The sequence below is a fragment of the Kalmanozyma brasiliensis genome, assembly GCF_000497045.1.
Source record: "Kalmanozyma brasiliensis GHG001 unplaced genomic scaffold PSEUBRA_SCAF9, whole genome shotgun sequence".
Lineage (NCBI taxonomy): Eukaryota > Fungi > Basidiomycota > Ustilaginomycetes > Ustilaginales > Kalmanozyma > Kalmanozyma brasiliensis.
The window spans coordinates 352,747-380,480 of NW_015961992.1; the positions used below are offsets into that span (position 1 = coordinate 352,747).

The 27,734-nt window shown below is 59.0% G+C and overlaps 11 protein-coding genes across 11 annotated transcripts; 5 read left to right on the forward strand and 6 right to left on the reverse strand.

Moving 5' to 3' along the window:
• Positions 1–696: 696 nt before the first annotated feature.
• PSEUBRA_006336 (uncharacterized protein) lies at positions 697–1,929 on the forward strand (the record flags this gene model as incomplete). The annotated part of the gene is made up of 1 exon (XM_059465756.1): positions 697–1,929. The coding sequence occupies one exon, from the start codon at positions 697–699 to the stop codon at positions 1,927–1,929; it is 1,233 nt and encodes a 410-aa protein (XP_059321766.1).
• A 53-nt stretch (positions 1,930–1,982) lies between these two features.
• PSEUBRA_006337 (Sirohem synthase, N-terminal) lies at positions 1,983–4,388 on the reverse strand (the record flags this gene model as incomplete). Its single annotated transcript, XM_059465757.1, has 1 exon — positions 1,983–4,388. One exon carries the CDS (start codon positions 4,386–4,388, stop codon positions 1,983–1,985), a length of 2,406 nt encoding a protein of 801 aa, XP_059321767.1.
• Positions 4,389–4,981: 593 nt separating this feature from the next.
• PSEUBRA_006338 (Cytochrome c oxidase copper chaperone) lies at positions 4,982–5,320 on the reverse strand (the record flags this gene model as incomplete). The annotated part of the gene is made up of 2 exons (XM_016439667.1): positions 4,982–5,135; positions 5,253–5,320. 2 exons carry the CDS (start codon positions 5,318–5,320, stop codon positions 4,982–4,984), a joined length of 222 nt encoding a protein of 73 aa, XP_016289578.1.
• Positions 5,321–6,017: 697 nt separating this feature from the next.
• Positions 6,018–9,380, forward strand: PSEUBRA_006339 (Peptidase M16, C-terminal domain protein; the record flags this gene model as incomplete). Its single annotated transcript, XM_016439646.1, has 1 exon — positions 6,018–9,380. The coding sequence occupies one exon, from the start codon at positions 6,018–6,020 to the stop codon at positions 9,378–9,380; it is 3,363 nt and encodes a 1,120-aa protein (XP_016289579.1).
• Positions 9,381–9,694: 314 nt separating this feature from the next.
• PSEUBRA_006340 (Succinate dehydrogenase/Fumarate reductase, transmembrane subunit) lies at positions 9,695–10,452 on the reverse strand (the record flags this gene model as incomplete). Its single annotated transcript, XM_016439664.1, has 2 exons — positions 9,695–9,978; positions 10,155–10,452. The coding sequence occupies 2 exons, from the start codon at positions 10,450–10,452 to the stop codon at positions 9,695–9,697; spliced, it is 582 nt and encodes a 193-aa protein (XP_016289580.1).
• A 753-nt stretch (positions 10,453–11,205) lies between these two features.
• Positions 11,206–12,375, reverse strand: PSEUBRA_006341 (uncharacterized protein; the record flags this gene model as incomplete). Its single annotated transcript, XM_016439656.1, has 1 exon — positions 11,206–12,375. One exon carries the CDS (start codon positions 12,373–12,375, stop codon positions 11,206–11,208), a length of 1,170 nt encoding a protein of 389 aa, XP_016289581.1.
• Positions 12,376–13,526: 1,151 nt separating this feature from the next.
• Positions 13,527–18,869, reverse strand: PSEUBRA_006342 (DNA-directed DNA polymerase, family A, palm domain protein; the record flags this gene model as incomplete). The annotated part of the gene is made up of 1 exon (XM_016439660.1): positions 13,527–18,869. One exon carries the CDS (start codon positions 18,867–18,869, stop codon positions 13,527–13,529), a length of 5,343 nt encoding a protein of 1,780 aa, XP_016289582.1.
• Positions 18,870–19,658: 789 nt separating this feature from the next.
• PSEUBRA_006343 (WD40-repeat-containing domain protein) lies at positions 19,659–21,233 on the forward strand (the record flags this gene model as incomplete). Its single annotated transcript, XM_059465758.1, has 1 exon — positions 19,659–21,233. The coding sequence occupies one exon, from the start codon at positions 19,659–19,661 to the stop codon at positions 21,231–21,233; it is 1,575 nt and encodes a 524-aa protein (XP_059321768.1).
• Positions 21,234–21,264: 31 nt separating this feature from the next.
• On the reverse strand, positions 21,265–21,762 carry PSEUBRA_006344 (Peptide chain release factor class I/class II; the record flags this gene model as incomplete). The annotated part of the gene is made up of 1 exon (XM_016439665.1): positions 21,265–21,762. The coding sequence occupies one exon, from the start codon at positions 21,760–21,762 to the stop codon at positions 21,265–21,267; it is 498 nt and encodes a 165-aa protein (XP_016289583.1).
• Positions 21,763–22,994: 1,232 nt separating this feature from the next.
• PSEUBRA_006345 (Glutamate-cysteine ligase catalytic subunit) lies at positions 22,995–25,079 on the forward strand (the record flags this gene model as incomplete). The annotated part of the gene is made up of 1 exon (XM_016439653.1): positions 22,995–25,079. One exon carries the CDS (start codon positions 22,995–22,997, stop codon positions 25,077–25,079), a length of 2,085 nt encoding a protein of 694 aa, XP_016289584.1.
• A 245-nt stretch (positions 25,080–25,324) lies between these two features.
• PSEUBRA_006346 (Pseudouridine synthase, TruD) lies at positions 25,325–27,640 on the forward strand (the record flags this gene model as incomplete). Its single annotated transcript, XM_016439652.1, has 1 exon — positions 25,325–27,640. One exon carries the CDS (start codon positions 25,325–25,327, stop codon positions 27,638–27,640), a length of 2,316 nt encoding a protein of 771 aa, XP_016289585.1.
• Between the last annotated feature and the right edge of the window lie 94 nt (positions 27,641–27,734).

Sequence of the window (27,734 nt, forward strand, 5' to 3'; positions counted from 1 at the left end):
GCGTGTGCGCGCGTTTGGCAAGGATGCGCACTGAGACCATCTCTGAAACCGAATTGTGTATTCTCCCGTGCCACACTGGTAGACCATCACCATTGTAGGATAACGCGTAAAATGCACCTCAAGAGGCACGCTTAAACGTGGCGGACCCTGAAACGTGCAGCTGATAAGAGGGTCGAGAGATAAGAATCTTCGGCTTCTGCACGTCTTCCTTCTCAGTGTGAATGGCTGGGTTCGATGAACAACGCAAGCCGAGCGTATCGCGTGGGAGGCTCGGAAGACCTTGCCGGCGTGGGAAAGTACTTTCTAGAGCTCTGAAATGTCTCTAGTCGTGCAGTGGTTCCTTCTGGCGTGGCGACAAGGGCAGTTTGTGCTGTTCTCAAGCCTCGTTTCCGCGCAAGGTTCCTGGAAGGACAGTGGATCTGTTTGTCTTGTCAAGATCTGCTCGTATGCAAGCCGTCTGCTGCCTTTACCCGCGCTCACTGATCTTGCTCGCTCTTGCCAGGCAAAGTGGCGGGAGCAGGACATGCCATTCCGTACAGCCACCAGTCCTTCCTAGCGACTTGCTCTTGCCCACCATCCTCTCTGTGCGACAGCTTTGAGTCAACGGGAAGCCTCATTTGACGGCCTCGTCTTCTGCTGCACTCATCACTACCAAAACGTTTCATTTCGAAGAGCCTTGACAACAGAAGCGGCGCCATGCAAGCCTCTTGGTCGCTCAGCAGTCGTTCCGACGACGAGAGCGTTCTCACCTACGACTTGCCCGCAACGCCCATCTCGTCCACTCGACCATCTCACAGCTATGCTCCCTTGCGCCCAGCTCGGCACCCCTACACGCCCGAAGCATATCACGCATCGTCACCGCTCAAGCACGAACGGGAGCTCTCGTTCGAGCCCAATTTCCTGGAGAGCTTTCCGATGCCCCGTCCTCGCAAAGGCGCTATGCGACCCACCGGCGCGATGCTGCCTCACTCGTTCGACCGTGCTCACGAGGACGACGCGCTAGAAGCGGCGTGGTCAGACGGCAGTGGCATCGACGAAGTTCCCCACGTCGAGCACAGCGATCGACTCACCGACCTGGCGCGGCTACTCGAGCGCAACCCAGCCGTCGTCGTCGAGGACCACTTCGAGGTGGACGCGCTCAAACGACAGGTCGAGCAGCTGCAGATGGCCTTACAGCTGCAGGGGCATCAGCTGGCCGCAGCAGAATCGAGACAGCTAAGAGCGCGAAGGAGTACGGGTCAGATGCAGAGGGAGGCGGTGGACCTGCCTCCGTTGCCGGCGGTGCCTGAGAGGGGGGCGAGTGGCTCGATGAGGATCGTGAAGAGGCCGAGTCGGTCGAGCTTGCGTCCTGCAGGTGCGAGCTCGTCAATGCTGGCTTTTCAGCAACCAGCAATGGGCGAGTTGGCAAGCAATGCGAGCTTCTATCGCCCTGCGGCTAGACATCCGTTCACAGAGCGAAGGCAGAGCGACATCTCGCTCGTCTCCACCCCCTCCCTCTCAACAAGCACGATTGGAGAAGACAAGAAGATCGACGACCTCAACCGAAAAGTGCAGGCCCTGGAACAGATGTTCGCCACGATGAGCGCGCAATCCCCTGCTGCTGCGCAGACTGCTTCTACGGTGAATCTCACAAGCAGCCGCACCATCGACAGCACCGCCAGCTCGACCTCGCACAGATCGGCTTTCCGGTACAACACCACCCCATCGGCCCGCTCGATCACCGAGTCGACCGCAGGCGATCAGCCCGCGAGCAAGGTCAACAAGCTCGCAGCGGTGTTCAAGTCGAGGACTGCACCAGTGGTCACGCACGAGACGGGAAAGATGAGCTTCGGCAGGAAGAAGACGGACAAGGATGCCGCACCAAAGGTCAAAGTTCGTCAAGGACCGGGCAGAGGGAGAATGGTGATCAAGGATCCGGTCGCTTCCTAAGCGCTCACACACATACACACACTCCGATAGTAATGGGCACGTGGCATTTCTCGCTACCATTCCCGAAGACGAGCCTGAATCTCGGCATAGGTCTTGTCCTGCTCGTAGGCGATCTGATCGGTTGCGGGGCGATTGGGTGCTTCTCCGGCCATCCATCCTCCCTCTGGGACACCTGTGGGATACCGTGGAGGTGCCCAGCCTGCCTCGTCCCGTTTGTTGAACCTTTCCTCCTTCGGGCTGTCCGCATGGTGTACCAGCGGTGACTCTGAGAACTGCAGCGGATTGGTCTGGAATGCGGTCAGCGCAGACCTGTATGCCTGATCCAGACCCTCTCGTACAATCCACCTTCGACCCTTGAGCCATGAAGACACCCTTTCCCTATCGCGTCTTTCCAGCTCCTCGCCTTGCAGCGACAGCGCATCGTCTTGTACCGTCACATCCCCTTTCCCTTCGAGGGAGAGCACCGACCAACCGATGACCATCATCCCCGGGGGCCGCTGCTCACCGCTGTTCTCCAACGCTTCGACGATCCCCTCGAGCGTGCTCGCCACCATGCGCTGGTCGGAGCTGCTTGCCCGTTCGATGATCGCAATTGGCGTATACGGCGGATACACTCCCCCCTCTCTATCCCCGATGTCCCCCCCATTATCCCCCGTACTCTGTCTTGCGCCCTCGGTCAAAGTCGCCACCACCGCCCGCAGTCTCGCTACGCCCATCAGCACGACCACCGTCCTCCCCCTCTCGTACCCTGGCAGTTTCACCCTCCCACCCCCCTTCCCCACCCCCGTGCACAGCACGAGGGAGTCCGCAGCACCCCTTTGCGTCACAGGAATGCCCAACAGCGCCGGTGCAGCAATCGCACTGCTAATTCCGGGCACGACCGTACACTCGCATCCCGCGGCACGGAAGGCTAACACCTCTTCCCCCCCACGACCGTATACGAACGGATCGCCCTGTTTGAGTCGCACCACCGTCTTGCCCTCCGATGCGGCACGGAGGGCTTTCGCGATCAACTCGGATTGCGCGCCTTCCGCGTTACCAGGGAATTTGCGTGCGATCTCGAGCGGTGTGGACGACGGGATGAGGTTCAGGATGGATGATGGGACGAGCTTGTCCGAGAGGATGAGCGACGTGGTCGGGGAGGTGAGGAGACGGTAGGCGAAGGTGGTCAGCAAACCTGGATGACCGGGCCCACTACCAAGCAAGTAAATATGCCCCCGACCTGTCGATGGTTGTGGAGGTCGGATGTCGAGTGAGTGCTGGGAGCGTGCACGATGTGCAACACTCTGCGTGGGCGTTGTGGTGGCTTCCTCGTTGCGGGACGAAGTTCGCCCTCGTGGCGCATCAGACGGCTCACCATGCGTCCGCAACACCTCATCCATCTGCCCCTCGCCCAGGTTGCCGAGATACTCGATGGGCCAGTACTCGCTGATCTGCGCCACCCAGCGCATGCGGCGCTTGGTGCGCTCCTCCGCCTCGTGCTGCTCCCGTTCGTGCTGCGCTTGCAGCTGCTGCAGCCGCAGTGTGGTCGTGACCGACTCGAGTGGGTTCTTGGGCGCTAGCTGCGGGACCGGGCTATTGAGCGGTGTAGCATCGAATGACAGGTCCTCTTCTTCGATCTCGGAGGTGCCATTCTTCCTTCCCTTGCGTCTGGGAGGCTTGGTGGGGTCGGACGTGGATGGGTCGGAAGACGCTTCGGACTGACGCTTAGCCATATCGCGCATGAGTCCAACCTTTTCAACTGCATCTCCGACATTGTGTGGCAAGGCAGAGACGATTTCCCTCCTGATCCTACCAGCGAGACGACACCCACGACCATTCGTCGTAACCGCGATCTGAAGGGATGACGAGGAGGGTGTGGAGGTGGTCGAGGGAAAGCGGTAGCTGGCAGGGAAGGAAAAGTCGCACAGCCCTGGTTTGTCTGCTACATTCACCGGTATCCTTCTTTTCCTACATAGACGACTGATGATCTCGGCCCGTGCGTACGAAGTTAGTGTTGCTTCGGTTGCAACCGCGTCGTCCCCGTCGTCGGCGTTGACCTTGGCAGAGGAAGCGGGCTCGTCGTCGCCCGAGTGCAGCGTGTCCGTTACGCAAACGGCAAAGATGAGGTTGTCCTCGCCATCGTAGCTATCCAGAATGGCGTCGAATGTGGTTTGAACCGAGGTACGCGTGCTGAAGAGGTGGGCAGCTATAGAATGGTGCGAGACCTGATGCGAAGCGAGACGGTGCGCGATCTCGGGACAAAAGTCGGCGCCTTGAGTTCGAGCAGAAGCTTCAACGCTGATGACGACAGGTCGGATCCCCGCTTCGAGCAGGGCAAAGCAGCGAGAGGCAGCAAGCTTGCCCGTGCCGAGGACCAGAGCGATCTTGCCCGCCGGTGGTCGGTGCGAGAGCAAGAGGCTGGCTGTAGGGTTGGGCTCGGGAAAGTGCGCCGCGTTCGAGGAGGTCGCGTCCGTCATTGTTGCTAACGAGGAGGGACCACACTGGCTGGCTCGAGCTTTGTGGTGCAGAGGCAAGATGCTGAAGGCGAGCTCGGTGGAGTTGGAAGGTTGAAACCTGGTTGGAATTTGCTTGGCAGACTGATAAGATAGCCGGCTGGCCAAGCGTGACAAATTTCGCAGATTGATAATCAGCATGACGAGCGGGCTTAACAGAGCGGCTGCCTGAGCCCATCACTCCTTGCTCGATGATGACTAGCATGACACAGATGGCGACAAGCACTCAGACAAGATCACCGCAGCCGGTCGGCAGACACACGAAGCGCTGCTTTGCTCGGCAACGCTATTCGAGGCACAATGGATGCTAGAGGATGGTTCATTAATGCTTATTCGGTACAGAGCGGTGTGTTGACTGAAGTGGTGGTACAATGAGATGCGAGACGGTCGTGGGAGATCTAGATAGCGAGGGCATAGGCGGCGTTGGATCCGATTGAGCGCGGGCTCCTGAACCAGTGTGATCGAGACAAAATGGTTGCAGATGCCTCAGCAGGCATCGCGGTAGGGGGCCGATGGGATATCATTGGGAGTGATAGGTGTTGGCGCTGAAGAGTTGCCTAGACCTTGTATCCTAGCGAGGCCATGCACTCTCGATGCCTCTTGACCAGATCCTCGCACTTTCGTGCCGACTCGCCGTGCTCCTCGACGCTGTGGCCGAACTTGAAGAAGCATTCGTCTCGCAGCGACTTTGTCTCGGGACATGCGCAGCATCTGCGCCGGCGGGGAACGGCGATCAAAGCAGTATTGCGTGCGTGTCAAGATACAGAGAGGTTAGCTTGAGATGATCAACGAGCGCAGCAGAGGGTGATGGAGAGGTCGGGCACATACGGCTTGATGCCCTTTGGATTGAGCTCGGTGACGAATTTGTTGGCGGTCTGCGGCGCTGCTTCCGACATGGTTGCTATGGTGCGCTCCTCAAACAAGGATGAGACCAGGTTGCGTCGAAAGGTGATGGATTGACGAGAAGAGAGCTGCGCAGATGCTGAACGGATGGATGGTCTTGTGGAGCAAGGAGATGTTCGGAAGCGGCAGGCTTTGGATCACGCCGTCGTTGCGGGCAGTGGCGGAATCCTTTTTCTGCTCAGCGCTGGAATTAGGAAGCATAGCCGTGGATCTGTAGATTTGCACGCAGATTCAGCCCCGATCACCTTTCGGACACACGCTTTTCTTCGTGCGGACCCACCCTGGCCACCATCAGGGTCTGACGCAAACTGAGCTTTTGGCTTCCTCAACCCACCACATCTTGTTCGGCTTCATCAGCTTCGATAGACCATACATCGGGCTCAGCACCTCACAACGAGCCTCACGTTGATGCCGGTCGCCAGGCTGCTCCTCTCACCTGGCTCGTCAGTGCGTTTCCATTCTAAGAACTTCACGACTGCCTTTCGATCACTCCACACTTCGACCAGAATCACATCTCCCAGCATCACCCAGCATTCCCAATATCGCAGCATAGCAAACACAGGACATAGCATCCGCTTCACTTGTTCTCTTACCGCTTCTGCCTCACCCATCGGCGCAGCAGCCCCATTCCTGTCGCGAGCTCCTCTCCAGCGAGCTTTCAGCTCCTCATCCCGCCAGCCAGCCTCCATCATGCCAGCTGACGGCTCAGCATCGACCGCTCTGCCCAATGGTCTTCCCTCCAGCCATGGTAACTTTGATCTCGTCACTCGCCATGACCTCGACTACGCTCCCGGCATGTCGGTCGAAAAGTGGAAGTCACGCAAGACGGGCCTGACCGTCCTGTGGGCCAACTTCGACTCGCCTCTCCTCAACTGCTACATGACGCTTGCCTCCGAGATCTTCGAAGACTCTGGTGTGCCACACACACTCGAGCATCTCATCTTCCTCGGCTCCGATCTGTATCCCTACAAAGGCGTCCTGGACACCCTCGCCAACCGAGCCTTCGCCAGCGGAACCAACGCTTGGACCGCTAACGATCACACCGCCTACACGCTCACCACCGCTGGCTCGGACGGCTTCCTCCGCATGCTTCCCGTCTACCTCGATCATGTCTTCTTTCCGACTTTGACCAAAGAAGGCTTCGTCACCGAGGTCTACCACGTCGACGGCAAGGGTCACGATGCAGGCGTCGTCTTTAGCGAGATGCAAGGCCGTGAAAACTCGCCCGCCGATCTCATGGAGCTCAAGTCGCAACGCATGCTTTATCCTGCTTCATCCGCTTACCGCTCCGAGACGGGCGGTCTCATGTCAGCGCTGCGCGTACTTGACATCGAAAAGATTCGCGACTATCACCACCAGTACTACGCGCCTCACAATGCAGCACTCGTCGTTTGCGGACCACTGGGACGATCCGAACTGCTCAATGCCCTCGCACCCGTAGAAGAGCGTCTCGTCACCAAGCGCAACGCACAACCCGAGGGTCCTCGTGGCTGGAAACGCCCCTTTGTAGAGACTGATTCTGCTCTGCCACCAACCATCGACGGCTCCAAGACCGAGCAGCCCGGCCTCGACCCAGCTGACCCTCCCGCTCAAGGCTCCAAGCCTGAATCGAAGCGACGACGTGCTTTCGTTGACTTTCCAGAGAAGGACGAAAGCGTGGGAGAGATCCAGGTCTCGTGGGTCGGTCCTAAGTTTCAAGACTGGATGTCGAGCGAAGCCGTCAACATCCTCAGCACCTACCTCACCGACTCGCCCGTCTCGGCCATTCAAAAGGCGTTCGTGGAGCGCGACGACCCTCTTTGCACAGATGCCTACTTTGGCTCCACCGACAAAGCAGGTGCGACCTTGCTTTCCGCCTACTTTTCTTCCGTTCCCTCGGACCAGCTCGACCGTCTGGACCAACAGTTGATCGATCTGCTGGCTGGTATCGTCAAGGAGGGCATCGACATGGACAGGATGCAGATGGTCATCAAGCGCGACAAGCTCAAGGTCCTCTCGCAACTTGAGACCAAGCCCGCCGACTCGTTCGCCGATTTGCTCATCACCGATTTCCTGTACGGCAACTTGTCAGGACAGGATCTGCACAAGGCGCTGCAGGACATGAAGCGCTACGATGAGCTGCTCACCTGGACCAGCGATCAGTGGACCGAGCTGCTGCAGAAGTACTTTGTCGACAACCCAAGACTTGTCGTTGTTGGTCGTCCCTCTTCGGCGCTGTCGGACAAGCTCAAGGCGGACACCAAGGCGCTCGAGGAGGAGAGGAGGCAGAAGCTGGGCGAAGACGGACTCAAGAAGCTCGACGAGCAGCTCGAAGCAGCCAAGAAGGAAAACGACCGTCCCATTCCGGATGAGATGCTCAAGCAGTTCCAGATTCCCAGCACCGACAGCATCAAGTGGATTCCCGTTGGCACTGCGCAGGTCCTGCCCACTGCTTCCGACAAGCCGTCGAAGAGCGAGACCTCCGCGTACGGCCTGACCGTGCAGACCATCGCCGACGAGCTCGACTCGAAAGTTCAAGCGCACGTCGACTCGGACCCTGCCGAGCTGCCCTACTTCATCCAGTTCGACCACGTCAACTCGGCCTTCGTCTCGATCTCGCTCGTATTCGCCACCACGGACCTGCCCAACGAGCTGCGCGCGCAGATGCAGCTCTACCTCTCGGTGCTCTTCTCCCTGCCCCTTATCAAGCAGGACGGCACCTCGACGCGCCTCACCTACGAACAGGTCGTCAAGGGCCTCGACGTCGACACTCTCGAATACGACGTCTCGCTCGGTAGCGGCGGCTTCGGCGAGCTCGTCTGTGCCGAACTCAAGCTCGAACGTGCTAATTATGCCAAGGGCATCGCATGGCTGCGCGATCTGTTCTTGGGCACGCAGTTCGATCTGGACAGGCTGAGGGTGACGGTGAGCAAGATCATCCAGAGCCTGCCGGAGCAGAAGAGGAAAGGGAGGGCCATCGCTAGTGCGCTCAGTCGCAGTCTGACGTTGGACGCGGACAGGAGCACCAATTTGGCCAATAGCGTGCTCGAGTTGGTCAAGACCATGCCCGAGTTGCAGGAGCGGTTGAGCACCGAGCCGGACAAGGTAGTGGCTGACTTTGAGAGGATTCGATCGACACTGGTTCGGCCGGAGAATCTGCGCGTTTCGGTGGCGGGTGATATCTTGGCGTTGGAGCAGCCGAAGACGGCGTGGGCGGAGCATTTTACGCAGTCCTCATGGACGGCAAAGCAGACGCTCCCCGTGCCGTGGAGTCGAGACCTGCTCACTCCGTTGGGCAAGAATCCGTCGCGCAAGGGTTTGATCACGGCGCTACCGACGGTGGAGAGCAGCTATTCGTACTTCAGCACGCGCGGCATCCCTTCGTACACCCACCCGGACGCTCCCGCGCTCGTGACGACCATCACGATCCTCAATGCGATGGAATCCTTCCTGTGGCGCTTCATCCGCGGTGCCGGTCTCGCATACGGCGCGAGCATCGTCAGCAACCCCGAATCCCAGCTCATCCACTTTTCGCTCTACCGAAGTCCCGATTCGGCCAAAGCCTTTGTCGAGGCTCGCAAGGTCATCCGTGCCCTCTGCTCCCTCCCCTCCGACGGGGAGGAATTGGTGCTGGACATCGACGAGACAACGCTCGAAAGCGCCAAGAGCAGTTTGCACTTCAACATCGCCGAAGCCGAAGGAACCGTCGCCGGCGCCGCGCAGGAGAGCTTCTTCGACCAAGTCCTCAAGAACGCGCCCAAGAACAGGGGGAAATTGCTGCTCAAGGCCGTGCAGAAGGTGACCGTGGAGGATGTGAAGGAGAGCTTGCGGAGGTATATTCTGCCGCTGTTTGATGCGGAGACAAGTGTCGCCGCGGTCGTGGCGCCAGTGGGGAAGGTGGAGGAGATGGAGAAGGCGTTAGAGGCGGTCGGGTATGAGATGGAGAGGAGAGAGATTGATTTGGGTAAGGATGATGAGAGTGAGAGTGGGAGTGAGGGGGAGGAGAGTGGGAGTGATGAGGAGGAGAGTGGGAGTGAGAGTGAGAGTGAGAGTGATGAAGGGAAGAGGGGGTAGATCGAGGGTATGATTGGAGTCGTATAGAAGGCATTCAATAGGTTTCATCACTAAAGCGTGCTCGAGGGATCTTCTGACCGAGCACTTGACAACAGGGCTGAGGATCATTCGAGCTCAGCCGCGGTATGTTCGAGGGTACGCTGTCCCTCCGACCCACGAGATGCACCACGAAGTCGACACTTGAGGTCTCGCACACTTCGCACACACACACGCCAACTCGCTCACCGCTCACACACGCTCGCCTTCCACACACACACGCTGGGCCCCACACACACCCCTCTTTCTCGAATCAAAACTCTCCTATTGCCTCCAGCTCAAATCAGGCACAGTCCAACGGTGGTCAGCGCGGTAGCACCCATGACGACGTACGCGGTGGAATAAACGCCCTTGAGGGTCAACGCATAACCCCAGTCCCACGCGAGATGGCGCAGACCGTTGAAGCTGTGGAAGCTAAACGCCAGCGCCAAGGGGATTTTGACGGCCGTCTTGAACCACACGGGCAGCGTGGCGACAAAGTCGGTGATCGAACCGCTGGACAGCGCCTCGGCAGAACCGAACAACGGGTAGCCTGCGTACGCTGCGAAGTAGGCGTACATCACTGTTTCGCGCAAAGCAGAGGGTCAGCATTCGTCCTGTCCGCTACGGTCCCCGCTCCCTCGGCTAGAGACAGAGGGCGGTGTGGACTCTCACGGTCCCGAAGAGAGTGTGTGGACTCTACGGTCCCAAAGAGAGAAAGAGAGAGAGTATAAAGAGAGCTAGTTGGGGGAAACTTACAAACGCTCAATCCGGTCCCCGTGATACGGTTGATAATGGACAGATACCAGGTGATCTGGGGCTGATAAATCGTAAAGTGGGGGCTGCTAGGACGCAAAGCGCGCTGCTGGTTGAGCAAGTCCAAGTTCTGTTGCTGGCTCAACTTGGTTGTCTGTGCGGCAGCGGCGAGGGGCTTGCTCGAGGAGGAGACGAAGCGAGCCGCGGGGAGGGTGCGAAGGGCGAACGAGGTGGGGAGGGTGGCGCGGAGGCCGACGCGCGACACCGAGCGCAGCGTGAGCAGTGGTCGTGTAGCCAACATTGTTGCGAGATGGGAGATGATGGTGTGAGAAAGATCGAGGTGTGTGATTCCTAGCGAAAAGAGTGGAAAGCGCGGGGTCACAGGCCCTGGCGCGCGGAAAAGATCGGCTCTACGCAACCACGCTCGAAAACCTGGCTCAACCACAACTCCCACCCGAAGCGTCCGATTACCAATCCGCCCACCGTCTCGCCTCGCGCTTTGAGAAATTTTATCGCACGACAAAATGCACTTCTCCTACACCAGTATACGAAGGTCAAACCTAGGATTCCCGCGTGATCTCTCACCGCAGACTCGGTCGATACCGTGCTCTTCTCAGATCGAACGGAGTGGCATGCTTGCAGTTCAATGGCTGCGGATATCGACTTCACATTGGAAAGACACCGTGTTCTTCGAGAGCGATGTGATGTGGTGGGTGGAAGACGCGAGGTTGGACGAGCTGGAAAGGGTGCTTCTGCACAAACCTGGTCAGCCAGTCGAACCCTGTAGTGCCTACGCAGGGCATCACAAGCAGTCAATCACAGCACGGACTTTCGAACCACACTGCATCTGAGATAATGATCGCGAATTGACATTGAACGGCTGCGCAAACAGACGAAGCAAAACAGAGCAACATCGCCGACAGCAACAGAGAGCGAGAATTTGGAAGTTCGACGATGAACGACAACAGTAGAGAAGCCCCGGGTATCTTATGAAAGGGGTTTGGAAGGGGCTTGCCTGCATGTCGTGTTGCATCCTAGCCAAAAAGGAACGCGCTCAACGACCACCGTGGATCTGGGCGGCGGTGCGGGACCTAGCCTGGTCGTTGATGGTCTTCTGGCTCCTAAGCTCATCAATGCGCTTCTTGGCCTCCTCGTAGCCCGAGCGCGTGCCCTCGGTGTGGCGCTTCTTGATGTCCAGCTCCTCGACGGCCTTGGCCAGATCGGCGGCGGTCTTTTCGTGCTCAGCCTTGGCCCTGCTGAGCGACTTGCTCGCCTTGTGCTCGTACGTCTGCGCCTTGGTGTGACGCTTGATGGCCTGCTGCTCGGCATCGCGCGATTTGCGGAAGAGCTTCTCGGAAGCCTGGGCCTCCTTGATGGCGCGCTTGAGCGACTTGGCCTCGTCCTTGGCCTCCTTCTTCATGAGCTTGTCCATCTTCTTGATGTCCTTGGGGCTCATCGCCGAGGTAGGGGCCTGAGCAGCGGCGCTGGTGGAACCCTTTCCAGCGGCAGCACCAGCAGCAACACCAGCGGCACCGGCGGCCGCAGCGGGAGCCACAGAGTGGTGCTCCTGAGGAGGCTGCTGGAGCTCCTGCTGCTGCTCAGGGCTGACGATGCTACCAGGCTCAATACCGGACGAGGCAGGGGCCTGCTGAGCGCTCAGAGCGCTGCCGGGGGCGGTACCAGCGGGCGAGCCGGCACCTACACCAGCGAAACCGCCGGCGGGGGCGGCGGTGTTGATGTGCGAGACCTCACGAGCGTGGTCACTGGGCTGGACAGGCTGAATGGGAGTGGTCTGAGGCTGAATCAAGCCAGGAGCAGCGGCCTCACCAGTAGGGGCAGCAGCAGCGGCAGGGACAGCAGCAGCGGCGGGGGCAGCAGCAGCGGCGGGGGCAGCAGCAGCGGCAGGGACCGGGGCAGTGGTCTCTCCTCCAGAAACGACACCCGTGGCGATCGAAGGGTCGGCCTGGTGAGGCACATGCTGAGCACCGACACCAGCGCTCAGAGCGGAGGCCTCGGCGGCATGGCCAGCGGGGTGGCTGTCCACATAGGGCGTGGTGACCGAGGGGTCCAGAGGAGCGGCCGCAGCACCATTGCCGAGGATGGCAGAGCCGTTGGCATCACCGTTTGCGACGGGGATGGCGCCGTTGGTGCCGTCGGCGGCAGGAGCGTGCACCGCTTTGATCTCGGCGACGAGGATGGAACCGTTGCGAGCGAGATCGGTCATGATTATGGGGATATGATGGTATCAAAGAGACAGAAAGGGTATGTGGTCGACGAGGGTATATGGTAGTCGAGCCGGGTCTATAAGAAGGGCTTGATGTTGCAGATGGACTGATGGATGGATGTAGTTGCAGGGTAAGACTGAAAGCACAGCAGATGTCAACTTTGACCGTTTCGGCGTAGGGCAATGCTGTGGGCAGAAAGTGCGGCTTGCGGATGGATTCGAGGCCAAGCCAGCTGGGGCTGAGATCTTTCGACTGCAGGATGGAAGCCCGTCGAATGCGCTCATCAGGCATGCGGTCTGGAGGCCAAAAAGACAGAGGCAGCCAAGGCCAAGCCATAAGTCGGCTGACGGGCGTGGGCGCTGGCGGTGATTCAACTGCATAAGGCAGCAAGCTGCAGAGGTCATCCGTCCGTCCTGCCGCCAAGCGAGCAAGCGAGCCAGACGAAAAACGTCACAGCAAAGCTAAACAACAGGCTCCGACTCAGCTCAGCTTCAACAGCCCAACGGACGGCACACCTAAATTTGGACTGCCGTTCTGCTGTTATGAGAGTGGAAGCGGTTTGCAGCGGCAGTTGCCCTTGGCTCATTTGCCGCCAAAGCAGGCTGACGTAGAAAGATCTGCCGACTGCAGCTGTGCAGCAAATTCAATTTCGCGAGTTGAAAGTTCGCACCTCCATCTAGCGACGTCGTGAAATCAAGACGGCTTAGCGCTTCTCCGCTTCGGTCTCCCTAGTCGAGCTTACCCCGACTGTCTGGTGGTTGAGGCCGTGTCGCAGATGCGGTAGATCTACTCATGAGCCGATCGCAAGTACGGCTGGCAGGTCGGTCCGACGGTTCGTTCGACGGTTCAACCCATCTGCATCTCGCTCATGCACGGAAGGTCGAGCGTCTGCATCATCAAGGCTAAAACTAGCCAAGGGCTCGGGAACAACGCTGGCGAGCAGAGAAAGCAACGTCTGTTCGTCAAAGGCAACCGCTGTTCTTCCTGCTTTTCATGCAGCTAACAGCAACGAGCCAACCCCCGTGTATCAGTGTGTGTCTCACCGGGCCCTCACGCCGCACACGAGATTGTTGCTATCCGGTAATCTCCCCTAAATCCATTGATACATATCCGGAAATCATACAAGTCAGAAGTCTATGCTACACCGTGCTCAGGGACCTTCGTCCGCAGCATCTCCATCCTTCCATCTTTGCATTGCCGCAGCATACTTGCGAGCCAGGTGCACTCTCTTCTTGGCGCGTCTCGCCCTCTGAGCCATGACGAGCGTCTTGGTGTCAAACATCATCATGCTTCGCGCGTGATCGCGCTCGAAGCCTTCCTGAATGCTTCGCTGCTGCTCCCTCAATCCCACCTCAAATCCTTCCGCGTCGTTGCTGGCCTTCGATGCGCCTCGCTTGCCCTCGTAGAGCTTTTGTACAAAGGCACCCTCCATGCGTTGAGCAGTGAGCATCTCGTTGACCTCCATCTGTCGCTCTGACCTCCGCAGCCTTGCCACCCGTCGGCGGTAGATCATCATGCTCACCACCGTGGGCTGCACCGGCTTGTAGCGCGGCAGAGGTCGGTTGAACAGCGTCGGCGGCAACAGCGCTCCAGAGTGATGCGGGATGCGCACAGGGTACTTGTGCTCGTGCACCTTCTGCGCCCAGAACTCGTTCCACGATCGTCGGTGGTTTCGCTGCGCCAGAGCTTCTTCTCGCGTACGAAGCATGGAGAGAGCTGTTTTGTCCCCGCCTTGAGCGAGCTGCATCGTGTGCAAGAGCTCGCGTGCGTCCGCAACGAGCCCGGACACCTTTACTGGTGACGTCAAAGGCCTCATATTGCGCACAATGCGTTTGATCTCCTGCTTCAGCTCGGGGCATGAGCCGGGACATTGCTGCAGGAGCGGGCGGTAGAGCTGCCACAGCACCAGCTGACGATGCGATGCTTCGCGGAAGAACGGCACTCGGCTCTTGACCGGACGTCGTGGAAAGAAGGCAGCCAAAGAGAGCGCGTCAAATGTCGCCTCAGAGTGCTCGGCAGCGACTTCACTCGTTGACTGCCTTGATGCTGGTTGCGTGGAGATTGAGCTGGTGCAGAATCCTACCTTGGACGGCACCGCATGCGTCGATGGCATTGACGGACGTGTCCCTCTCCTCGAGGCAGCCGCGGACGTTGTGGCAGCAGAGCTGCGACGTCGGCGTACAGGTTTCGAGGCTGCAGCTTCCTCTGCGCACGTCTGAATCCACGAATCTTCGTCGAACGGATTAGATCGGGCCGCAGCGCTTCCCGACTTTGTGGAAGCGAAAGCAAGATTTTGGCCAGCCTCGCCGGCCGTCGACGTGCGTGGTGTTGGGCGCGGGCTGCGCACTGGAGGCGCGGGAGCATCGGCAGGTCGCTCTGTCATCTTTGCGCGTGCTTCTAGAGCCCTAATCTCCGCCAGCTCCTTCGAGGCTTGAGCTTGCAAGAAGTAGAGACCTCGTTCGCCGAGAGAGCGGTGGACCTGCTGAGAAGGGACATACTCAGGCAACTCGCTAGCACCCGCATTGACGTTCCCATGACTGTCCTGAGTGTTCTTGCCGCCATCCTTGTACAGCGAATTGTTCGTGTGCTTCAGGATCTGCTCGATGTCCAGCGCAACGCCGACCGGTATGGCCTCCGGATGAGAGGGCGTGACACACGGATCATCCGCCTCCTTGCGCAGAACCTTGTCGATGTCCACCTGCGCAAAGAATGCACATCCGAGCGGCAAGTCATCCATCTGCAGCTTGAACGCAAACATGGCTCGAGTCCAGATGTTGGCGACCTGTAGAGCCAGTGCGGCTCTGTACTTGTCTTCGTCCTTGACCAAGTACCGCACCTCATCGTGCACCGACAGCATGAATCTAGCCTCGATGTCGTACCTCTTCGTGAGCCACTCCATCGCGGTGATCAGCAGATGCAGGTAGTCGACACCGCTGCTTTGCACGACCCAATTGATTCGACTTGGCATGTATTCTTCCGACAGACGGCCGTTGCCGAAGTCGACTTTGCCCAGGAACTTCTTCGTCAGCGCGTTCGTCACACCGCAATCGAGCGCGGGCGTCTTGGGATTGTCCGACAGCGCGATGCTCTCGAGCTTGTTGAAGACGTAGCTCTCCGTGCCGCCGAACCAGAACTTGGCGCCGAAGAGTTCGTCCGAGTGCGTGTTCTGACCCTTGGTGGCCATATAGAGCTCCTTGGCCTTTTGCGTTGCTTCGTCGTTGCTGACGCTTGGGTTTGCTTTCAGTAGCAGATGCGTGGCGTGCTTGATGCCGGCACCATAGATGCGCGAATAGTTGAAGACTTTGGCTTGATTACGGCTCGTGCCGAGGATCGAAGCTGTCTTGGAATGCAAGTCGGTGCCGAGCGCCTTGGTGCCTTCGAGTGTCATCCAACCCACCGCAGTAGCACCGTGAATGCCAAATTGGGCATCTCCCATTACACTACAAATCCAGAGCTCCTCCGAGTCGACATCGGCGCCGACAAGACTGTAGCCCGGAGGCGCTTTGACCATCGCTTTGAGTTCGGAGCCAACGCGGTTCTTCTTGGCGTTGCTCGCGGTGAGCCAGGTGTTCTCAATGGCGCGGCGTGTCACCGTGCCCATGCTAACGACCTGCGGCAGAATCAGCCCTTTGGCGCGATTCGCTTCGCCTTCCTTGTCTTGACGAGCTCCGGATGCACCGCTCGGGTAGATCATCGCGGTGCCGGCTTGACCATCCCAGACCACCATCTGTTTGTGAACACGGTCACGGACAGCGATCCAGTAGCTGCACTGTGCGTTGAGATCCAAAGCCGTCTTGGCCGCCGTACGACCGACTTCGTCTGGATGCTGACTCGCCAGCGTGCCATCCTCAAAGTAGGCGATGAAGGACTTGGCAAAGGGGCTGCCGACGTTGGCGCCCTCGCCTTCACTGTGCGGCACCTTGTAGAAGGTCGACGTGCCAAAGGCTTTCACATCGAGAGCAGAAGCGTTCTTGTCGCCCTTCGCAGGGCCCTTGCTCTTGCCTTTGCCCTTCTTCGATTTGCCGAATTTGCCTTCTATGGGTGCCGCCAGATGCTGCAGCAGGCCGTCCGCAGCCATACCAAATGCGAGCGGCGTCTGGCGAGTGGCGAGTTCAGGTTGATCGGAAGGGTCGTGGCGGAACACCCATCCATGCTGTCGGCTGCGATAGAGGGGGCAGCCTCTCCATGAGATTTTGAGCAAGATGGGCGCAATGGCGGAACGGATGGTGACCTGTAGCTCTCCAGTCGCGCTCTTGTACAGGTCCCAATACCACTTTGGCCACCAGGCGGGCTCGATCATCGCATCTGTAGCCTCGCCGACGGCGGTCGCATCCTCGCTGTTGCCGCGCAGAGCAGTCACCTCTTCGAGTCGAAGATCTTTGAGAGACCAGTCCAGCTGCGCGAGCTGTGCATCGGCCTGCGCGTGTTCGTCCGTGAGTTGCTTGACTGCGTCAGCCAGCGCGCGCAGCTGCGCATTCATGTCAAAGGATGAAGTTGACTCGCCGGTGGTGATGGCGGACAGAATCGCGGATCCGATGGGACCTGCATCGCTTGACATCTTGCTGCCGTACTTCTTGAGAGCTGTTGCGGCGAAGAGATTGCTACCGACCAGACCTGTCCCGTCCTCGAGCATCCAGCTCCTGCCTTCAGATCGCAGAACAGCTTTGCCGTCGATGCGCAGTCGCAGCAGCTGCTGTGCTATGATGCTTTTCGGCGAGAATCCATCTTTGGTCTTGTTCCGGATGACGCCGTCGCGGTACCAAGCAGGCACCGCGAAGTCGGAAGGAGGTGATGCCACACCTTCTCCATCCGCCGCTTTGGCCTTCTTGGGCTTCTTTGGCGTCCAGTCGAGTTGCGAGAACCACGGATCGTCCTCCCACCAAGCTCGTTGTCGTGGGGGGTCTGGGAAGACAGGCTCGCTGTGTTCCGGATCTGTGATTAGCTGTCGCTCTTCGGCAATCTTGGCTGCGAGACTCCAAGGCACGTTCTCGGTGCCGTCGTCGCGCAGCTTTTCGGCAAGGTCGACGAGGCACCTCTGGACTTCGTCGTTGATGCGGTTGAATTGCTCGTCGCATCGTCGCTGGTAGTCGATCCATTCGTCATCGACGGGCAGGAAGGTAGAGCCGAGACCGAAGACACCGGCCATCGTAGCTGGATGCGGGCAGCGAGCAACAAAGTCAGGCCAGGTGCGGCGGAAGATCTCGTGGGTCACAACCACATCGGAGGCACAGTAGGTGAGAAGATGCTGAGCATCGGCGAGGATCTCTTCTCTCGATGTGCCGTCGACGAAGACATCTCGAGCTGATTTCGACACCTTCATTGGGATGCGATGAAGGCGAGCGACATCGGCGAGCGAGTTCTTGGAAGTCTCCTCGAGCCATTGCGACTCGGTCGAGCTCGGTTGCGAAGCTCGGGAGGCGAGTCCACCGCTTTCGTCGTCGCTGAAAGGCATATCCAGTGACGACGATGTGACGCCGTCGGATTCATTGGCGATGCCATTACCGGTAGGGCTTGGAGCCGCTTGGACCGCATCGGCAGCAAGGCCTTCGAGCTTGAGACCTTCGAGCTGGTCGGAATCGTACTCGAGACCAGAAAGCGCATTCTCGATGGCTCGACGGGTCTCCTCCTTGAGCTCTGCCTGGTCGAGGAGCTTCTTGGCGCGCTTCTCGGCCTTAGCCTTGTTGTGCTTGATCCAAGCTGGACGTTGCGGAGACGAGATACCGCGTGTTGCTACGTGGAGGGACATGGTGTCGAGCCACCTTGTTGAGCCGAGGTCTAATGTGTACTCCTCGAGAGTTCTGGCTCGATCGTAGGAGACATTGTGACCGACAACGAGGCGTGCGCGATCGTGCTTGCCGCTGGGTCCGAGGGGGATGAGATGGTCCTTGCGCTCGTGGTCCTGGCCGCGCTGAAGCAGCCAAGGAGAAAGCCAGCTGTACCAGGCATTTGGGCCGGCAGCGGTTGCCATCACCGGGAAAGGTCCTTCCTGCACCATGGTTTCGACGTCGAAAACAAGCATGTCGTCCTCCTTGTCCGGATAAGGAACACCAACGCCAGGGCCAAGCGCTGAAGCTGAGCCGTCCTCTGATCGGAGGATGGAATACTTGGTCCATCCAGGCTCGATCGACCAGTTGATTGGCTTCAGGTGTCCCGGCGTGCGGAGAGCGGGATCGAGCTTGAGCCATTCGCTGGCCTCGAAACGAAAGTCCTCGTCTTCGGCAGCAGCAGCCCCGCTCGATTCCGCATGATCAAGCTCCTCTGGTGGCTCCATCGGCTTCAGATCGGCCAACTTGTCCGCCATGCCCAGCCATGGCTGAGCCACTTGCCTCCCGAGGCTCCAAAAGTGCTCTGCGAGGTCCTTGCCTTGCAAGGGCGGAAGGTCGAAGGAAGTCTGTGGCAGTGTCGAAGCATCGGATGCTTTGAGAGCATGCTGGCTCAGATGATGGCGGCAGATGTTGAGTGCCTTGGGTGCTATTGGTGGGACCGGGTCCATGGTGTCTGGGAACAGTTGTTCGTGGAGCCTGCGAGGCAGCAGCTGGACTCCGACTTCATTGCGCGGGATGTCTGGTGGCTTCGAGGATGCTTTTGCTGATTTGCCTGGCTTGGAATCAGGTTGGGAGTCGTCAGCATTGTTGTTCGGTGGCGAGTGGTGTGGAAGATGCGGAGTCGAGGCCGGGAGGTCGACCGGGGTGGCTGCATTCCATCGCTTCTGTTGGTGTGGCAGATGCAACAATGGTGGTCCGTGGCGGAGTAGAGTCGATCGTCTGAGAGCCGCGACTGACTGCCTGGGGCCCCCTATCTGTAGGTTTGGAAGGCTCCTGCCCGCAAGCAGCAGCCTGGATGCCGACATCGTGCCAGCAAGACCGTTCTTATGTTGAGGCGGGCCTATGCTCGGATTCTTGATCCATCCTTACACGAGGAATAGTAGGAGCTCGTCATGCCGCCGGATGTCCCTTCTTGTAAGCAAGCTATGAGCTTGATGGCGACTTCGTTCCTCGCCTCCTTGATGCTGCGTGATCGCCGAGTAGCCAGAGTGACGAGCATGAGAGAGTGAACTGAAGAAGGACGACGACGAGAAGCAGCAGAATCTCGACTTTCTCGCTGCGGACTGAGCGCCGGCTGCCGACTGCGGAATTTGGCCGATGCGTTCAGGGTCCACCTGCGGTTCGTGACTTCTTCCCATCGCTCACCATGCTCCCTCCTCTCGCTTTGCATGGTCACCTTACCCCTTGAAGGCGGTGAGCATGTCGTCACTTCCGAGAAGAATCCGTCGCTGACAAGCATGCAAGCCACAGAATCGGCAGCTGCCCGAAGTCTCGCCGCCGTCGATTCGGGCTATCCGACACCGCCAGAGCTACACGTCGATGTCTGGAGCGACCGCCTCAAGGCCGGCAACGTCAAAGCGCCACATCTGCTTGTCAGTCTAGACGGTCCATCAGAGCGGCTGCTAGAAGCATCGAAAAGGTCGGTCAACGACCGGGCTCACCGTACGCACAAGGACGCCTCCAATGACTTTTACCGCAGGGCATGCTGGGCTCCCGACGGGTCCGCGCTGCTTGCCCTCACAGAATCACAGCAGAAGCATGTCATCGGCTGTAGCAGCGCAGGCAGTCTCGAACCCTGTGTGAGCCTGAACAGCCCATCACCCCTGCTCGACGCCATCTGGTACCCTGTGCCTGCCTTGGAAGAGCCGACGGCCGAGCACCACCCTGATGGACAAGGGGCCGCTCTAAGCGCAACATGGTGCTTTGCCGAGTCGCATCGCGACCTGCCAACTCGCCTCACCTCTAGCAGGGATGGCAGCTCTCGAGCCAACTATTCGATCATGAACCACGTCGAAAAGTTTGTCGGACCTCATTCGCTCGTCTTCAGTCCCGATCTATCACGCCTCTACTGCGGGCTTTATTCAGCGCTTGCGGTGTTCCCGCTTTCACGACCTGGTCTGAACACCCACTCTCTGATACCGCTTACATCGGGCAAAAGGTCAGTCGGGGGCCAGAGAGGGATCGTATCAGCGCTCGCAGCTGCGGCACATCCGAGCGAGCCTTCGCAAGAGCTTGTTGCCGTGGGGACATTCAGCGGCAATGTTGCCGTCTACGGTTTTGATCCGACCACCTTTCCGGAGCCGACCGAACACACAGCAGTGCAGACCACACCCGGCGACGATGGAGAGCCCCTAGCTCAAAGCTCCTGTCTAGCTGGATGGCGAGAGGTCGAAGGTGACGGTATCACACAGCTCAAGCTCCATCCGCTCACACCGTATGTGCTGTTCGTCGCATCGAGGCGCTCGGATAGTATCTATGTCTATGACATTCGCTATCTGATCGGAGACACGTCGAGGTGGCAATTCCGACCTTTAGCACAGCCAGCAGGTGGCGTTCGCACAGCTCATCTGCTCGCGAGGCTGCAGCGACCAGGCGGATCGAGCAATCAGCGGCTCTACTTTGACGTCGACTGGGCCGGTCGATGGCTTGCGACAGGTGACCAGGAGGGTATCATCCATATATGGCGTATCGATACCGGTCGATTCACGGATCATGCCGATGTCGATGGAAAGGACGGACAGGAGCCAGAAGCTCTGGAGTTGACGCCGGATCTCAGCTGGAAGGCGCATGGTGATGCTGTAGGATCCGTATCGTTCCACCCGTATCAGTCGTGGCTTGCATCTGTCTCTGGCTCGAGGCACTGGCCTGACGTTGCCTCTGAGGACAGCGAGTCGGAAGGAGAAAGCGACAGCGACGCTTCAAGCAGCTCTTTGGAGGCGGAGGCTGCCGATTGCCGGCGCCGAGCTTGGTCGACGAACGACAGCTCTCTCAAAGTGTGGGACTTTTCCCATCCTCCGATACCGTCCTCCTGATAACAAAAAGTTAGCCGAAACGCGATTTCGTTCACCCTTTGAACTTGCGTCCGCTCTTGACGTCGGCACGCTTGATCTTGTTCTGCTTCTTCCTGCGAGCCTCTGCTTCCTGCAATCGCTTGACACGAGCACGCTGCTGCTGGCTCGTCTCGCCCACCATTCCCTCCTGTGCCAGCTCGAGCAGTTGAGCGTGCATCTTCTCGAGCGCATCCTGCACGTTTGCCTCCTGAGTGCGGTGTCGCATACTTGTGACCAACATCGAGTGGTCTGAAGCGACATAGTAGGGCGACTTCTTGGCGATGCGGCTGACGAGGTCTCTGTTGAGCCATTTGCGCGGATGTGCGGCATCGAGCGAGTCGTGAGAATGGCCGCCAGCTTGGGACAGATCGAGTCGGACGTTGGCTTTGGTGTTGAGCTTGTTGACGTTTTGACCGCCAGGCCCGGAGGAGCGAGAAAAGTTGACCTGGAAATCACTGCGGCGCAGCGTGAGGTCTTGGAAGTTGGCCACCCAGCGTCGACGCTCTTCCATCTCCTGCTGCACTGCATCGCTGTGTTCGTCTTGGTTGCGGGGACATGCCGATGTTGACCATTTGCGAGATGCCTGTTGGCGAGAAGGCAGCGCTGGTGGTGTTGTCGGATACCACTGCCGATATTGCGTCGACGAGATCGCTCCCCGGAGAAGAGCATGCGTCCGCAAGACAGCGAACAGACCTCGTCGACCCAGCATCGCGCCTCGTTGGGTCGATCTCCGTAGTCGGTTCGGAGATGCCGGGAGGTGGAAGGGCAAGCAGGATGTCTGGCAGCTTTGAACATGATCCAAGACGATCTTCCAAAAGAAGTCATGTCGAAAATTGCCCGGGAAACGCGCCGGGAAAAAGAAGGTCGCAAAACTCGAGATCGACGGCACGAAGGCGTACACGGTGGGTTGAGGTCTGCAGGCACCGGCGTGCGCTCTTCTGGCTCACAGAGGGATCGTCGTTCGGCAACGGAACGAGGCTCGTGTTCCGAATAGCTATGCACTCGAGTTTCCATGCAGTCGCAAAGCCACGGAGTGGGTCTACTCGTCCGGCGTTAAGCGTGCCTCGGCGTAGACGACAAGCGTAGTCTTCCATCGGCTTTGCATCTTTGTGTGACTACGGTACATAGAGCTCACGACGTCGATTTACAAGGTGTCGTATGGGACAGGGAGTCAGCAACGCCCAAGCCGACGGTCGAGATGACCAAGCATCAATCGGAATAGCCGGAGCATGACTGTTTCCCTGCCTCACCCGCACGCTTCCTGCTTCCTACTTCTTGCTTCCGTTGGCCCTTGGACCCTGGCTTTGTGGGCTCATCGTCGGGTTTTAGCGTCGGCAGCCTGCCTCGCACCCGCGAATAAGTTAGGCATCTGACGGAAAAAGGGCCGCACATTTTTGGAAATTCTCATCGCAGCCAGTCAGCACGGCTTTCTTGCGACTTTTGCGTGCTGCAATGCGAACAACGTCAGATGGGCTCTCCATCCCTTCTGTTCTCACCTCCATCAATCTTCTTGGTCCGGGCCATCGTGTCTGAGCCCGTCAACTTCGCAGATCAGCAGCATCGTACACTGGAATCGTTCGAGCCTCGATCGCGCTGGACATCATCCTCAGATTCGGATTGCAACAGGTGCCTCGGTGCACGCCTAGAAACTTGCTTCCCTACCTTCTTCATTTCGCCTAGCTGCTGCCTCAACGAGCTTCATCATCGTGATCTTGCTGCAATAGCGGGGGAATAATCGCCGAAATGGGTCTGCTCTCTCTAGGAACGCCGCTCGACTGGAAGGATGCTCAGCCCCTCGCATCCCACGTCCGAAAGCACGGCATCGAGCAGTTCCTCTCCTTGTGGAACCAGATCAAGGACCGACGCGGCGATATCCTCCTCTGGGGTGACGAGATCGAATACATTGTCGTCGCTTTCGATGAAGAGACACAAAATGCGAAGCTGTCTTTGAGGCAAGAAGAGATCCTCAAGGTGCTCTCGGCCAGCGATCAAGAGACGCGAGAGTCCGCCCCAGGTCTCGCAGGCCAAATCCCAACATTCCATCCCGAGTTCGGCCGCTTCATGCTCGAGTCGACGCCAGGGTCACCATACGGTGCCAGTCCGAAAGAGCTCCGAGGTGTGGAGCGGAACATGCGTCTACGCAGGCAGATTGCTCGATCGCATCTCAAGCCCAACGAGCTTCCCATCACGCTCACCTCGTATCCCCGTCTCGGTGTCACCGACGCTCCCTTCACAGAACCGCACTACGAGGCCAACGGTAACGCTTTCCGCTCCATGTTCCTCCCAGACGAGCTGATCAACCCGCATGCGCGTTTTCCGACGTTGGCCGCCAACATCCGCAAACGACGAGGCGCCAAGGTGGCAATCAACATGCCCATCTTCAAGGACGTCAACACGCCATCACCGTTCATCGACCCGAGCATCCCATGGGACCGCGAGCTATTTCCAGAAGATGCCGAGGCAAAAGCAGGTGCCGCCAAGCCGGATCACATCTACATGGACGCGATGGGCTTCGGAATGGGCTGCTGCTGCCTTCAAGTCACCTTCCAGGCCTGCTCGGTGCAAGAGGCGCGTACGGTCTACGATCAGCTCGTCCCCATCAGCCCGCTGCTACTCGCCCTCACAGCCGCATCGCCCGCCTACCGCGGCTACCTCGCCGACGTCGACTGTCGCTGGAACGTCATCTCTGCCGCCGTCGACGATCGCACTCCGCAAGAACGAGGCGAGCCCGCCCTTCCGCTCCCCGGTCACACCGCACGGGGCGGCCTCGACCGCGATGCATCCCCCATCCCAAAATCACGCTACGACTCGGTCGACTCGTACATCTCGCAAGACCCGCTCAACCGTCGTCACTACAACGACAACCCCCTTCCCATCAATCCTGAGGTTAAGCAGCAGCTTCTCGACGCAGGAGTCGATGACTTGCTCTCGGACCACCTCGCCCACCTGTTCATCCGCGATCCGATCGTCATCTTCTCGGAAATGGTTGACCAAGACAACGAGACGAGCACGGACCATTTCGAGAATCTTCAGTCGACCAACTGGCAGACGATGCGGTTCAAGCCGCCGCCTCCTGGCGGGCGCATCGGGTGGCGTGTCGAATTCCGTTCCATGGAGGTGCAGATCACCGACTTTGAAAACGCCGCTTTCAGCGTCTTCATCGTTTTGCTGACGAGAGCGATCTTGAGCTTCGGCCTGAACTTCTACATGCCGCTGTCGAAGGTGGACGAGAACATGGCGACAGCGCACCGACGCGATGCGGTGAACGGGGAGAAGTTTTGGTTTAGGAAGGAAGTGTATCGGACGCGCAATCGACATGCATCGCGCCAGGCGAGTCGGCAGGTTTCGCGCGCCAGCTCGGTGGAGAACCTCACCAACGGTGCGAGCGAGAACGGGAACGGTCGGAGCAGTCCTCATAGCATTGCATCGTCCTCGTCGGAGGCAGAAGAGGAATATGCAGAGTTCACCATGGACGAGCTGATGAATGGAAAGGGGGACGACTTCCCAGGCCTGGTGGGGCTGGTGCACAACTACCTCGACAGCCTCAACATCGATGTCGAGACGCGGTGCGAGATGGGGCTGTACCTCGATCTCGTCTCCCAACGAGCGAGCGGGAAGCTGATGACGACGGCAACGTGGATTCGAAACTACGTGCGAGGGCATGCGGAGTACAAGGGCGACTCGGTGGTGAGTCAGAAGATCAACTACGACATGATCAAGGAGCTGGATCGGATCGAGAGGGGAGAGGTGGATGCACCGGGTTTCTTGCCCAAAGGGTATGCGATGAGGAGGAAGAGCCAAGAGACCAAGCCGGACTTGAAGGCGTGATTCTGTAACATTATTCACACGGATTGATATGGCAGCCTATAGATCATCGGATGAGCCTCGTCTGAGGTATGAGAATGTGTATGAAAGCTGGAGTCGTGGGGAGAGCCTGTGAGGTTATGTCGGGAACGTCGGCCATGACGCCGTGAAAATCGCCGATTTGAGAAGATTTTCTTGAAACGCATGGCCAAAAAAAAGTGTCACTCCCACCCACCTCTCCAACAACTACCACCGACCCTCACGGCACGATGTCAAGCGTCGAAACGATGCAGGACGCACCCGACGCCGTCAGTTCGGCAGCTAAGCGGGTCAAGACATCCCACGATGTCTCGCCGGAACCGGAGACGCGCATGACCGAGGCTCGCGCGGGCATCACCGCCTACATCGCCCCCACCATCCCCGGGTTTCAGGGCATCATCAAGCAGCGTTTCACCGACTTTATGGTCAACGAGATCGACCCGTCTGGTGTTGTGTGTCGACTGACCTCGCTCGAGCCGCCTCCCGGAAAACTGCTTTCTCAGCTTCATCCGTCGTCCGAACCTGCGAAGGCTCAGCCGGAGCCGGAGCCCGTTGCAAAGGCCGATGATGGGGCATGGCCGCTGGGTGCTGAGGAGAAGCTCTCCCACTTCTTTGCGGCGGAAGCGATCGATGCACTGAAGGACATGTGGTCGGCAGGCAGGATGCCAACGTCCATGGCCACGGGGGCCAACGCAACCATCGTCTCTGCAGCAAGCATCGTGACCAACCCATTGGAAGACAAGGCGCAGCGGACGCAGGTGCACCAGCTCATCCGCGAGCTGTTCGGCGGCAAGCTCGCCACCGACTCCCTCCAAGTTCGGCCTCGGGGCGCAAAGGCAGCGGAGGAGGATGAGGATGCCCGCGCTAATGGCGCGAGCAGCAGTGGGTCGACGAGGATAGCGGTGAGGTGGGCGAATCGCTCCGACCGACGAGCGGGCGACGGGCTGAGCGAGGAAGCCAACAACGCACCGCCCTATATACATTTCTTGCTGCACAAGACGAATCGCGATCATCAGGAGGCGATGGGGATGCTGGCTGAGGCGTTGCGGTTGGGTGGAGGTGGTGGTGGGGGACGCGGGAGGGGGAGGGGGAGAGGTGGGTTTCAACGTGGAGGCAGGGCGCCGACCAAGGTGCTCGATGTGGCGGGGACCAAGGATAAGCGCGCGGTGACGGTGCAGAGGGTGTCGTTGCGACGCAATCGCAAGACGCTCGAGGACGTGTATCGGCTGGTCAACGGCATCACTGCCGATCATCCCTCGACTAGTAAGAAAGGTAAAGGTCGGACCGTTGTGGACGCAACAACTTCGCGAGGCGAACGAGGCATTCGCATCGGTCACCTCTCCTACGCCGATGCACCGCTCAAACTCGGCCAGCTCAAAGGCAATGAATTCACCATCACCTTGCGCAATGTTCGCCCCACCGTCCCGACTCCTCCCTCCGACTTCCTCGCCACAATGAACGCCTCCATGGCGACGCTACGCGATCGCGGGTTCATCAACTACTTTGGCATGCAGCGTTTTGGTACAGGCTCCATCCCTACGCACCACATCGGCATCCACATCCTGCGCAACGACTTCAAGGGCGCCATCACGCTGCTGTTCGACCCGCGACCCCCCTCGACGCCGGACGCGGACGATGGCGACAGTTCGGAAATGCGCAAGGCGAAAGAGCTCTACTGGGCGGGCGCGTACGATGAGGCGTACCACGCTATGCCGCGTGGGTGCACCGCCGAGAAGAGTATCTTGGACAAGATGCGCGGAAGGTGGACCAAGGGCGATTGGACGGGGGCGTTCGGGAATGTGCCGAGGACGCTGAGGTTGATGTACGTGCATGCGTATCAGAGTTATGTTTGGAATAGGTTGGTGTCGGAGCGGGTGGAGAGGTTTGGGTGCGACAAGGCGGTGGTTGGGGACATTGTGTTTGCCGACGACACCGGAGACGATTGGGGGGCTGACGGGGAGGGTGTCGAGGAGAAAGACGACGACGATGTGGACGAGGACGATCTGCGAAATGGCGAGTCCGATCCCGTCCCCACCTGGCAACGACCAACCCGCGTCCTCACGCAGTCGGACATCGATTCCGGGCGCTACACCATCTACGACATCCTCATCCCTCTCCCTGGGTCCTCCATCACCCTCCCCTCTGGCTGGATGTCCGATCTGTACCACTCCATCCTCACCACCTCCTCCCTCACCCCTGACGACCTGACATCATCCAAGATCCCAGAGTACCAACTCAAAGGCTCGTACCGGCGCATCCTCGTCCGTCCCACCCACTTCAGTCACCGCGTAACCACCTACACCGACCCAGACATCCCCCTCACCTACACCGACGAGGAACGCTGTCTCGATCCCACCCTCACCACTCCCCCCAGCCAGGAGGACGGTGCATTTACAGCCCTAACGCTCAACTTCCAACTCCCCTCGTCGAGCTACGCAACCATGCTCATGCGCGAAGCGCTCAAATCCGACACGTCCAGCTTCAAGCATCGCCAACTGACCCAACACAGCGAGGACCAGCAGTTCAAAGGCGCTTCCACCGCTTAGCCACACGGAGAACCGCAATTGCAACGACAACATACAAATACAACAAAACAATGTGACTGAGAGGCCCCTGGAGAGAAGAGACGGGAGCTGGCAG